General features: G+C 39.3%; 1 protein-coding gene across 2 annotated transcripts in view; it reads right to left on the bottom strand.

Annotated features, from left to right (window-relative positions):
* The window catches only part of Sytl5 (synaptotagmin like 5), a 248,261-nt gene that overhangs the window by 52,742 nt on the left and 181,076 nt on the right, over nt 1-14,443 (bottom strand). For both annotated transcript variants that reach the window (XM_028881414.2, XM_028881409.2), the window contains exons 6-7: nt 13,641-13,775; nt 1,234-1,375 (exon numbers count right to left, since the gene is read on the bottom strand). In XM_028881414.2, coding sequence (XP_028737247.1) covers nt 1,234-1,375; nt 13,641-13,775 — 277 coding nt within the window. The remainder of the gene's footprint in view (nt 1-1,233; nt 1,376-13,640; nt 13,776-14,443) is intronic.

The following is a 14,443-nucleotide window of genomic DNA, read 5'->3' on the forward strand; positions in this document are numbered from 1 at the left end:
GCTACCTCCCTGTTCCCAAGCCCTTTTAATGGCTGTACTATGGCAAAGGCTTCCTCAATGGTCTACAGGCTTCATTTACTTTCCTCAGCAGCCCCCTCCCAAGATCCTGCCTAAACAGATGCTAGACTACATTACTGTGCTCCATGAGCCCTACAGCTTCACCTGTCTTAATCAGACTAAATAATGAAAGCCTATAGAGCCAATTTCAAGGTCCTTTCTGACTTATGACTTCATTGAATTCATATGGAAGTACTCCTTTCTCCATTTACTAACAGCAGGACACTGGCCTTTTCAGTTTTCTTTAGCAAATTGGGCATGTCCACATCAGGTTCTTTATGCTGGCAGCTCCTCATGAAGTGTACAGACATTTTACAAACTATTTGAGGGAGGGCACTGATCATTAAAGATGGATCAGTCTTCTTTGTATCTCTCGGATGTTGATTTAGTCTGTCTGGAGGACACTTTGCCCACCTAGACATTGGCATGGCTGATTCTTTCACTTATTTTAAATCTTTGCATGTCTAGGGTGTCTCAGGAAGTTACACTTCACTAAATTATGGCTGAATCAAAGTATTAAAGCTCATATATAATGATTTCTTAAACATAAATTCCAGCAATATTGAATTTCTTCCTTAATAAAAATCTAATAGATGGTAACATATTCCAAGAATGACTTCCAATAGAATAGTTGATAAAAAAAAGTATTATTTCCAAAAGTTTGGTGCTTTTTCTTCCTTAAAAGAAAAAAAAGTGATACAAAAAATAATTTCTCATTTATTATATGTATATATATACACATACATACATACACATATGTAATAGCAATTTAAGACTTTATTATATTATTGACCTTTCATTTTAACAGATGTAAATAAAGAAAAGAAAATTATAAAATGACTCCAACGTTCTACTTTTCCTGTAGAATATCAATCATCTTAGGAAAAATTTAGTACAGATAATTTATAAATATGTCCTCTGAGAAATAACATGAAGCATGAAAGTCAGAACCTCCAACAAACTCTTCATATTTCACTCGCACAGCCATTTAAAGATCCTTTAAAACCTGGCTTGCTCTTCTGTCTTCACTTTGGGTTTCTGACCCAAAGCTAAGGATATATTCCATTCAACAGTATAAACAACATGCTATGAGATGCAGAGAATTCAAACCGAGTCATGGGTGACAGTAAAGCCAAGTCCCAGAGACTGGGTGTCTTTTCACAGTCATTTACTTACTCTACTGCTGATGGAGCTCACACTACGAGCACTTGGAGCTGGTGACCTCTGAGTGACTGGGATTCCACCATTGCTGTAGCCGCTTTTGGGTGTTCCTCGTCCTGCCTCCTGATCAATGAGGTCTGATGACGCGGTACTTCTCCTGAATGATAGGAGAAAGCACATTCCAACTCTGAGAGCAGCCAAAGACACCAGCCAGGAAATGTTTATGAGGAAAATGATGAGGAACGCAAATCACAGCAAGTTGTCTAGGGCTCAGTGTGCACCTTCCCCCAAAACCTGCAGGAGTCCACTTGGTCTAGTGCCCACATCCCAACTTGTCTAACTCCGTTGTCATTCAACTGAGCTTCACGCTACCTTTCCAACTTTATTTCCCAGTTTTCATCAGCACTCTGACCAAATTTACATGCACATCTAAGTCATTTGCTTCCTCCGTCTCCATCTCTTTACCATTATTTTTCCATGTCAGTCCTCCTCGCCTTCAGGTACGGAAGTTCTGCCTTCCCACTCAGGCCTTTCTTGACAAGCAGACGCCTTGTCTGTCTTGCTCTCCTCAGTCCCTGTTTCCATACAGGTTTTGACAAGCTGTTTCCTCTTTGACTGCAGAGTGTATTGTTTGGCATCTTAATTCCTGTGCATATGTGCCTGCCTCTTGAAGCTATTCCTATTAACTGTGGGCTCCCATGTTATCTCCAGCATGTTCTCCGGTGCAGAGTCACTCAATTATGCTTAATCAATGATTAGAAATTATGGTTCATTTCTTAAAGTCTGACTCATGGTGGCTAACAAATACGCTATAAAATAGTGACACTGGATAAATGGAATTGAATCATGTTTATGTTCGAGAGAATGATTTGATTCTATTCAGTGATGAGAAAAGCAATTCCTGCTCAGGAGGTGATCACAGGGTTCTTATTCAGTGGAGCATCATAAGTAAATACACAATTCAGACAGATTAGAATTTAAAAGAAATATTCGTCCCAGGGAGCCCTGCTCTTTTCTGAGGGGAAATGGAGGAAGAATGGATCTAGAGGAGAGGAGAGGTGGGGGAGGCCTGGGAGGAGGGAAACTGCAGTCACGATGGAATATATGAGAGAAGAATTTTTTATTTTTATTTATTTTACATACCAACCACAGATCCCCCTCTCCTCCTTCCTCCCACTCCCCCCTCAGCCTCCCCTCCCATTCCCTCCTACAAGAAGGCAAGGTCTCCCATGGGGAGTCAGCAGAGCCTGGTCCATTCAATTGAGGCAGGTCCAAGCCCCTCCCCCTGCACAAAGTGTCCCACCATAGGAAAGAATTTTTGAAAAAAGATTCATTCTTATTTTATTCCTTATCCCTTGTGAGTCTAGAATAGGCTAGAGAACAAAACTATGTGACATTCATGCTTTCAATTATTGTTTTTGTAAGCTATATTAGGAAGCATATGATTGCTAAGGCATCCCGACAATTAAATTACCAGTGTTTAGGGTTTAGCGTTGAGCCAACTGGAGGTGAGAACAAATGGAATAAGAAAAGAATTTTGTTTTCTGTTTTTTCTTTGAGAAGAGGTCTTACTGTATAGCTGTAGTTGGCCTAGAACTCACAGAGATCTGTCTCCCTCTGCCTCCTAAGGGCTGGCATTGAAGATGTGTGCTAGCATACCTGGCAAAGGAAGACCTTTATCAATGCTTGAACCTACATACATTATTACCAGGAAGTAAATCTGGCAAAAGAAAGAGCAGGCAAGGACCATCATAGCTGCCAACCTCAACTCCGTCTGAGAAGCCACCAAAGCCAATTATTCCCTGATGGACATTACCAGCCACCACTATCTTTAATAAGCATGCAAATAGCAGCATATCTTTCAGATCTTCATCAGTTTCCCTTTCTATTTTAATGATAAGGAAAGGGAGTCTTACAGAGCTTAAAATATAAGCAGGGCATAGTGTTCCATCCCAGTATTCCCAGCATTCCAAGGGGTGAGGCAGGAAAATCATGAGTGTGAGGCTAGCTTGGACTACTTAGTTGGATCTTAAAACAAAAACAAGGGAGAGAGAACAATTATCCTTATCCTTTCTGCCTAAATTGTTTTTCCTTCTTGTCTGGAGACCAGCAAAAGAGAGGGAGGAAGAGGGCAGTGGGAAGCAAATAAGAGTAATGTGTGATAAGATATATGTATGACAATTTCACAATGAAACTGGTTACCTTGTCTGCTAACTAAATCCTGCATCAATAGAATGTACTAGCAAGAATAAACAGGCACATCTACCAAAGCCTGGGCCTATTTATTCTGCTTTTTATACTGATCTCATGTCATTTCACTAAGATCAGATCTTTCCAACCAGAAGAATTCTGCATCAATAGAATGCACTAACAAGAAAAGGACAAAGGAACACTGAACTGCAAGTTAGTTATTGACATCTAACTATGAGAATCTTGATATACCTTCTATATTGTATCCTTTTGATAGCACATAACATCTCTGGCCTCTTTCTAGAGATAACTCCAAATTCCAGTGCTAGACATGGCTCAGAGTAGTTCTGACTGCTTGTTGATCCTCACAAAATAACATATTTTCTGTTTTAACTGTTCGATGCAATGTAGAGTTCTAAGTTTTAGGACAATTTTCCTGAACCCACCTACAGCAGACACTGCATTTTGACTTTTCCATATGCGCTCATCTCAGAAATCCTACTTAGGGTAGGAAGAGATCAGAGACCAATCCAGTGACGTGTCATGGCCACAGGTTATCAATTCTCAGAACAGTATTCTACAAGCACCTCTCCCTTCTGTTTAAGGGAGGGAGATACCTTTAAAAATGTCTAATGGCATGTCTTTCAAAAAGAGGTCAATAAATTACAACCAAAGGGATTCATGTGAATATTTCTGCTTCTGTCTGTGTTGAAGGCCATCCCAGATCCAAGTAGCGCTGACAAATTTCCCATCATGGTTTCAAAAGGGATGAAAGCAAAAGTCCTATTTACTGTAGAAGCTCTGGCAGCAGTTGGTTAATCAGAATGATGACATTTAACAGGCTAACCTGTAATAAGGAAAAAAATTCTTGTGATTGTAAGTCAGCTACTGGAAATTATTGTTGCCAGCTGCATTAGCTCAGAAATGACACTGACTTTCACATTTGTCCCTGACATTTACTGTGAGTATCTCAAAATATTCCTTTTGTTTGATTAGACTAAGTAAAGGTTTAGTCTAAAGAGGCACAGAATTTTAAATACTTAGGTGCCAAGTGCTTTAGATGTTGTTTAAAATATGACATAAGTGCGTGGCCTTTGCCACTTAGCTAGGAAGGGGATGATAGCATCTACATCAAATTTAGAGAAGTTTGAAAGCCAATTAAGAAAGCTCCATTTTTGATTCAGATATCATATTGCCATGATTGAAACACATATTAGAAACCATTGGCAACAAATGTTCAGGTTAACATGATTAAGGGAAAACTGCAAAGAAGGAGATACATTTGACAGGATCTGTGAGACTTAGTTATATTAGGTTACGGAGAGACACATTTTCTAGATTAGAAGAGTGTCGTCTAATTTAGTGTATGAAATATACTTTGAAAAGCCTACCTTTTGTTATCTCTAATTTCACAATTTCCCCAGATATTGATGATGCCTTTTGAGATAAACACATACATTTCTGTATAGAGGATCCAAGGATAGGACAGATACTATAATTTGCATTGCCTGTCTGTGTTTACATAACTCTCTCTCTCTCTCTCTCTCTCTCTCTCTCTCTCTCTCTCTCTCTCTCTCTCTCTCTCTCAGGAGTGGTATCTAGGAACTCATTTTCTAGTACCCTCCCTTTCTAGATTGGTTGACAATGTTGAGCTTGCACTACATGGTGTCCAGAAGGCACCATTCTTATAAAAGCCAATAACACTGAGACCAAGGTATAATGCATGGTACCACACAGAGAATGCAGGATATTCCTTCTGAGGCAAATAAGCTTTTCTAATTTCTTTTAGTTATTTCAAATCTGAAATGAATACATAGGAAAGATGGGAAAGGGACGTTATAACTGGAAAATGAGATAAGTCTGATAAATGAGAAATAAATAGCAAAAATCTAAAAAGAAAAGAGGGAAAAGTTAGATGCAGTTCTTTTCTAGTCTTTGGTGGACCCTGAATGCTGCATCTTTAAACTATCTTATGTGAGATAAGCCTTGATCCTGTATGGCACATTTGGACATTGAATTCCCTGAGCATGTGATCTATAAATCAGTATGTTTTAAAACTGCCCATCTGATTCTAATACACAGAAAAAGCTGGGAAATATGTGCTAAAATGCCCAGTAAGTGCATTAATTGCAGATATATGTGCCCACCAGCATTCATCTCTTTCTATGTACCACCATGTTTCCTATTTAGCATTGTGCTCACACAAAAAAGTGCTGAACTGTCCTCATGGTGATTGTGATAAAGGAAGATACATTTTCTGGATTAGTGAGTGACTGAGATACTACAGTTCAGCAAAATGGTATATGGATTGAAATATTCCCATACAATAATTTTGTGGTTAGTGCAATAAGAGTAATTTCCCATTTTTAGATTGATGATAAAATACAAAAAAAGAAAAGTATCTTACAATACATAAATACTGTAATTCATATTTAAATATCAGTAAACTAAATGTTGTTGAAAAGCAGGGGGGGACTGGTCCTGGCTGGACTGAGTCTACCAGGTCGATCCTGGTCCTCGGGGAGACCTTGATCTGGAGGAGGTGGGAATGGGGGTGGGATGGGGGGGGGGGAGGGGGCGAGAGTGGGAGAACAGGGGAATCTGTGGCTATTATGTTGAACTAAATGATGTTGTAAAATAAATTTACTTAAAAAAAAAAAGAAAAAAAAATACCCTTTCATTTATGTATTGTCTATACTTCTTTCTTTCTCTAGCAGGAGAACTGAGAAGTTGAGATGGAGAATTTATAGGCCATAAAGCTAAACATACTAGCTTGAACATATGTCCCCATTCACAGAGATGTGTAAACACATGGATATGCATATCTATACTTAAAAAAAATCAAACTATTCAGAGAAGCCAACACATTCCAAAGGAATGGGTTATAAAAACAGACCTCATGTATCTCCTGCTGATAATACGGCGGAATCCAGACTTCTCTACCTCTTTTATCATTTATCCTCACTTCACTGTATTCTTAAGCCCTCAATTGTCTGACAATTTTGCTTTAGGCTGTTTATGACAGTCTGTGGCTTTGGTTTCTCATCCCTTGCTTTCATTAAAGAGTGATCTCCTTATCCAAGAGAAGTTAAAATAGAAAAATTGGAATTAGTAAATCTGGATGCCAGGGCAACAATGGCACAAAGCTTATGAGAATAACTGAATGATAATTGGTTCAACTTAAGACCCACTGTACAAGATGGAACTCAACCCTGACGCTGCTTGGGTGGCCAACACCAGAGACTTGATAGCCCCGGGACTTAGAGTAAAAACAAATAGTCTTTACAAAACTAACTAAATAAATAAAAATGTAGTGGTAAAATTACCCCTAATGACATTGTTATACTCATAGGTCAGTGCCTTGTTGAGCCATCATCAGAGAAGCTTCCTTCTGCAGCAGGTCAGAACAAATACAGATACCCACAGCCAGACATTATGCAGAGATTGAGAGACCTTGGAACACACATCTCTAAATGGGGTGTCTCCATCAAATCTCTTACCCCAGAGCTCAGGGAACCCCATGGAAAAAGGGGAAAGAGTGCAAGAACCACAGAAGCTGGAATATATCAGGAGAACAAGACCCTCTGAATCAACTGAGCAAAGCCCATATGAACTCACAGAGTCTAAAGCAGCATGCACAGGGCCTGCACGGGTGTACAGTTTTTGTGGAACTCCTGAGTGCGTCTCTGATTCTTTTGCCTTCTCCTAGGCTCTTTCCTTCTCTTTGTTTGTCTTGTCTAACTCTCTGAAGTGATAGTTTTTGCTTTAGCTTATTTTATTTTGTTTTGTTGTGTTTGGTTGTTTTCTCTTAGAAGCCTGTTCTTTTCCAATGAGAGACAGAAAGAGAGTGGATCTGGAGGGGAGGGGAGGCGGTGAGGGACAGGGAGGAGTAGAGGGAAGGGAAATCATAATCAGGATATATTATCTGAAAAGAGAATCTATTTCCAATAAAAGCAATTAGTAGACCTGGACAAATGGAAACAAAAGAATTGAAAATAGTGGAAGCTACCTGTCCTGAAGTAGGAAATTCTTCTGTGTCTCAGAACACACACACACACACACACTACACATACACACACACAAACATACACACACATAAACACACACACATAAACATACATATACACACATACATACACCACACATACACACACATACACATGCACACATACAAACATATATACATATATATACACACAACCATATACACACACACAGACATACATACATACACACATATACATACACAAACACACATACATACACCACATATACACACAAACACACAAACATACACAAACAAAAAAATAACACACAAAACATACACACATATACATACACAAACACACATACATACACCACATATACACACAAACACACAAACATACATACACACATACACACACAAATATACACCACACATACACACACACAGATGCATACACAAACATATATACATATATACACACACAACATACATACATACATACATACACACATATACATACACAAACACACATACACCACACATATATACAAACACACACACATACACAAACATACATACACACACACATACATACACAAACATACATACACACACATACATACACACACATACACACACATACATACAAATATACACAGCGACATACACACACATACATACACAGACACATACATACACCATACATACACACATACACATATACATACACATGCACACACTCAAACACACACACAGATACATACACACATAAACATACATATACACACAGAGACACACACATACATACACACACATACATACACCACACATATACACACATATACACATGCACATACACATACACCATACATATACATACACACATGTATACACACATATACATACACAGACACATACATACACCACACATATACACACACGTACACACACACAGAGACATACACACACATACATATCTACACACACACACACACACACACACACACACACACACACACACACAGAGTTAGTTTTGAATATGTGTTGCATCTACTTGGCTTTTGAATGACCTGTCTCAGCCTCCCCATGTGCTGGTACAGTACAAGTGTGTACCACAATTTCCCAATATTTAAAGGTAGAATATCAACATCAAACTCAGGTGCTCTATCCCCAACACTCAGGTAAATTTAGGGAATGATTTTAGAGAAAACAATTTTAAAGCCCGTTTTTAAGGAATTTGCTGAGTAAATTATAGTGTTTCATGTAAAAAAAAAAAAAAAAAGCCGAATAAATGAGTATTGACTATGTATGTGACCTTGACTCCAAAGTAGAACACTGCTACCTTGCTATAGAATACTACCATGGAGAGGAGGCTGCAAAGAGAATAATTAAAATTTTACTTAGGACATGAAAATAATACTACTTCTAATAAAAGTAGAGGTAGTACTAAATCATAGAATGGATTTAACAAACTTACTTTCCCCAAACAATATACATACGGAAAGACAATGTTTTTTTTTTTCCCAATCATGACCATACCAAATATGCCCTATTTCTAGGAGACATAAAAAATAGAAAAGTGTGGTGATATTGTGTTCCTCAATATATTGTGCACCCTAATAAATTTATCTGGGGTCAGAGAACAGAACAGCCACTAGATATAGAGGCCAGAAAATGGTGGCACTCATACCTTTAATTCTAGCATTCCAGAGGCAGAGATCCGCCTGGATCTCCGTGAGTTCAAGGCTACACTGGAAACAGTCAGGCATGGTAACAAGAGCCTTTAATCCCAGGAAGTGATGGCAGAAGGCAGAAAGGTATATAAGGTGTGAGGACCAGAAACTAGGTGGTTAAGCTTTGAGGCTTTTGAGCAGCACAGTTCAGCTGAGAGGCATCCAGTCTGAGGAAACAAGATCAGCTGAGGAATTGGCAAGGTGAGGTAGCTGTGGCTTGTTCTGCTTCTCTGATCTTCCAGTGTTCACCCTAATACCTGGCTCCAGGTTTGTTTCTATTAATAAGATCTTCTAAGATTCATACTACTGAAAAGTGGGGTTTAGAATGAGAATAAGGTCAGCTAAGGGCTGGATTTAATGGGGTTGTCTCTGTTGTTTACTCAGAGCCAAGCAAAACAGCTTGTGAAACTTCACAGACAGTGTGACAATCAGTCCCAGGGCTTGTGGAGAGCAATTAAAAGTAAAAGGGCAATTTTAGTGTGTGTGGAAGGAACAACAAAATAGGTGGGTGGGATGGTGTTGAAAGGCTCATGGGAAGATGCTTGCCACAGCCTCCAGTAACATGGAAGAAATACTGCCTAGAAACAGCACATTTCAGACTCGGTGTTCTACATTTTTCATATAATGTTAAGGGGACATATCTTATTACTAGTTCTATATAGCTCTCCATAGTTTCTAAGAGCCTTTCTGATGATGCTTTTCACTTTATGCTTTAAAGATTTGTTCATTGACACTGCAGCCTAGAAATGGCTTGGGACTTTTCTCCCACTCACCTGCAGGGTAGAAAACTTAGACTGAAGTACAAAGTTCTTAGTTCAATTTGAATTTTATATAAACAATCCAACTTTATTAAGGATTGGAATCTTCAGCAGTTAAGTGCACTTACCACTCTTGCAGAAGACCTGGGTTCAACTCCCATCACCCACATGGCGGCTAACAGCTGTCTGTAACACTAGTTGCAGGCACACATGTGGTACAGAGACACACATGCAGGCAAAACACCGAGACACATATAATACATTTTTAAAAATTAAGTCAGTTGGTTGATAAATGCCTTCCATGAATCCTTGTCTGAAGGTCTGTTTCTCAGAGAGCACAACAACCATTCACTAGAACTTAGAAGGAATTTGGAATAGCTGCCTTGAGTAGCATCCCATTTATTAACTACAGTTCACATTTACAATCTAATAAAAACTGTCCTATGTTTTGTATGTCCAGTCCCTAGCAACAAATGAGTAGCCATTTGTTACGTTTTCCTGAGAGACTGTTATGCCTTTCCTATCCTGTTCATATTTCTCCAGCTTTGAAACTACTGACAAGAAATAAACCAATTAGGCATCTGATAAAATGTCATTTCTACTCATATATGTGAGTTTTTAAAAAGAATGCCTTAGCCCAGCTGCTCCAGGAAAAGACCAATGAACCATGAAGAAATATGCTTTATCAAGAAGAAAAGAAAATAATTGTCTAACTGGGTCAGGTCACAGATGAAAGAGATGGGCATCTCACAATCTCTTTAGATGACAGTTAAGAAAAGATACCCCCACACACATACACACCTTAACTTCTAAAGAATTACTTGGAATGAAGCTCCTTATGGCAATCCATTAATGAGTCATCACCAAGGTCAATAAATAGTCTGGGGAAAGGACAGTTTGCTCTACTAATCTCTTGAGCATCTTCATTTTCTTAATAGGAAAGCCTTGCTCTTGACATGTTAAAGCCGAACAACTCTGATGACAATATTTGGATTATCTACAAACCATTTCAGATATTCACAACTTAAAAGATAAAGTCTTCTTTGCAGACACAAAGGAGGAATCTGGGAGAGGTTGGAGGGGGAAGTGGGAAACAAATATGATCAAAACACATTGTATGCATATATGAAGTTTCCAAAGAATAAATAGAAATATTTTTAAAGTCTATTTACAGACTGTCTTCCAGTTTATAATTACAAGAAAATCTTGTGTCAAAACACCAGTATTTGATGAAACACGCCCATATGGCATTGCTGGAATAACAGTATAAACACCTTGATCATGGGGAGAAAGCCGCTCATTCTTGAAGAGTTAGTATAAGGCAAATAATTCAAAATAGCACAGCTATAGGTGGGACAGCCAGGCTGAAAGAGTAAATAGGAGAAGAAATCTAGGCTCCAGTAAAAAAGGGGAGGAGCGAGAAAAGGAGGAAGGAGGACACCAGGGACCAGCCACCCAGCCACACAGCCATTCATGGAGTAAGATGGAAAGAAAGATATATAGAATAAAGAAAGGTGAAAACCCAGAGGCAAACATAGTTAAAGAGAAACAGGATAAATTAAGTTAAAAAAAAGCTGGCTAGAAACAAGCCAAGCTAAGCCTGGGCATTCATAAGTAAGAATAAGTCTCCATGTATTTATTTGGGAGCTGGGTGGCAGCCCCCCCCCCCAAAGAGTGAAAAAAAAAAGAAGAAAAACCCAGGCAACTACAGGGAAAATAAGAGGTCAGTTTAGGGGGCAGACAGAGGGGGAGAGCACTGAAAGAGACTACTGGAAAGGGGTGGTGAGCATTTCAGGGTCAGGTAAAAACCTGGCACAAGGAAATCTCCCAGGAATCTACAAAGATGATCCCAGCTAAGACTCTTAGCAATAGTGGATACATAGTCTGAACTGGCCATCTCCTGTGACCAGGCGACTTCAAGTGGAGGGATTGGGAAATCAACCAACCACATAACCTTTGACCTACAGTCTGTCCTGTCTATGGGATGTGCTGGAGTTAGGGTGGTGCAGAGATTGTGGGAGTGGCCAACCATGACTGGTCTAGCCTAAAACCCGTGCCAGGATATAAGTCTGCCCTTGATACTGCTTGGAGCAGCAGGACCCACAGACTGGATGACCCAGAGACCTAGGATAGAACCAAACATAACTAGAGGGGGAAATATGTCAATATAATAAAGCCAAATAATATTCTGGATATTCATAGATTGGTGCCTAGCTCAATTGTCATCAGAGAGGCTTCATCCAGCAACGGATGGAAACAGACGCAGAGACCCACAGTCAAACATTAGACTGAGCTCAGGGAATCCTGCAGAAAAGAGGAAGGATTGTAGGCACCAGAGGGGTCAAGGACACCACAAGAAAACTCACAGAATCAACTAACCTGGGTTCATAGAGACTCCCAGAGACTGAACTGACAACCAGGGAGCCTGCAAGGGACTGACCTAGACACTCTGCCTATATGTTACAGTTGTGTGGCTTGATCTGAATAGAAATGGAGTAGATCGGGAGTACAGAGGAGGAAGTGCATACTGGGAGGAGAGGGAGGGGGAAACTGTAGTCAGTATGTAAAATAAATTAAAAAAAGAAGGGAAGCAAAGCAAAACTATTTCAAGGGCAAAGATGTTTTGTTTATGTTTTAATCATGCAGGGATTCTTTAATCATACAGGGAATATATCTACATTCTTGAAAATTTGGAAAATTCTTAATACAACACTGATCCTCTGAAAGTGGATAATAAATTATTTTTCTTGTATTTTTTCTCTACATTTTTATAAAAAGTGATGTGTGGAGGAATGCCAGAGAAAAAGTATGAACAGCTCTCATTAATAAAAGCACCAAAAATCAAAAGAATGTCCCCTCTCCAGGGATAGATAGATAGATAGACAGATAGATAGATAGACAGATATTTCTGGTCTATATACTAGATTACAACATGTAAAGTTCCTGGGTTCCACACTCAGCACCACAATGAGAAAAAGGGCAAGGTGTTATAAGAAAAATTAAATTCTGCTTGTAGAACCTAGAGAGAAAAGAACAGAAATACTAACAGGATTGCTGCAGCCTGAGCAATCAGAAACAAAATGGAATTAGCATGTGGACAAATCAATGTACCATGAGAGCGGATAATTTTTTTCTTACTTTTAGCTTTCATAGTAATGAAAATAAGGCCTGACTTATGCCAAAACAAGCCAGAAAATCAACTTTGATTAGAAGTGACTGTGCTCTTGGCTATCCGTTCTTTTTCTCTTTGCTTTTCCTGACAAGTGATGACACTATACACAGGAGACTCTCACTTGACCCATCTGGAAATCAGCTAGAGGCAGTGCAACAAGAAATAAATGGAATTACAAAAAATGCTCTAGGGCAACACACATGATGAAATTATTAATATTTTTTGAAAGCTGCAAGGAATGGATATGACACTTAGAGGTTTTAGTTTTAGAAGGTGAAACAGAAAAATAACAAGAAATCAATGAAAGAATTCTCTGCCTTGTACATCTCTATTTGAACTTATAGCCCCATCTTCCCAAACATAAGGCTGTACTCCTTCATGTGACACAAATGTTTCTAATAGCTGTAAGTCAATAGGAAAGGTTTTCTATAACAACTGGAAAACATCTTCCTGCCTTTTTGTAGTATATGTCAGGCATTCTCTGGTGCCAATCCTTTACAGATACTTCGGCTCCCTATGTGGGTGGAAGGTTATCCACCTGATGCCCGGGCTGCCCATTGCTCTGTTTGTATGGCACTTACCTGTCTGAACCAGGGGCTGACTTGAAACTCTGAAGAGTTTGACTGTCTAAATCCAAGCTATAGCTCCTCCCACTTTCAGGTTTTGGAGTTTTGATTTCTCCTCTGGTTGCTGATCTGAACTTGCTCAGAAGAAATCTGAAAGTAAACATGAGTTCAAGAGTATGATAAGAAAACTCTTTCATTGTAACCATAGACTATGCATCTGCCCACTCCCATCGGAGAACCTTCTATTTGCAGTAGATGGTGATTAACACAGACCCACAACTGGGAAAGGTACAGAAAATGTGAGACTGCAGAATGCTTAGCCCGAAAAGGAACATATATACTGCACCACTCCTCCCAAGGCTCAGGGATCATTTCTGAAGAGGGGACAGAAGAGTGTAAGGGCTAGAGATGATGAACAACCACAAGGAAACAATATCTTCTGGGCACAGAATGATAACTGCACATATGAACTCACAGTGATTGTGACAGCGTACAAAAACAACAAACCAAACATGTGCAAGCCAAAGCCAGACAAAAATCCCAGTATGGAAAGGAGAATTGGGGACTAAATCCTCCCCCTCCCACCCCGCCTACCTGTGGAGCAATTGCCAATCTCTAGGGATTGGGAGAGTCAGGTTTCTCTAAGAATGTAGCCCCTGGTAAGTCCAGTGTGTCTCAGTGATACACAGCATGTTTAGTAAGAGCAAAGACTGGAGTTTGATCTCCAGCACCAAAATTGAATAATAAAAATAATTTATATTACTTTCACCAATAAATGATTGTTCAAAAAAAGGCCATGGCTGAGGGGTTGTGGGTAG

This window comes from Peromyscus leucopus, chromosome X (genome assembly GCF_004664715.2).
Source record: "Peromyscus leucopus breed LL Stock chromosome X, UCI_PerLeu_2.1, whole genome shotgun sequence".
In the NCBI taxonomy this organism is placed as follows: Eukaryota; Metazoa; Chordata; class Mammalia; order Rodentia; family Cricetidae; genus Peromyscus; species Peromyscus leucopus.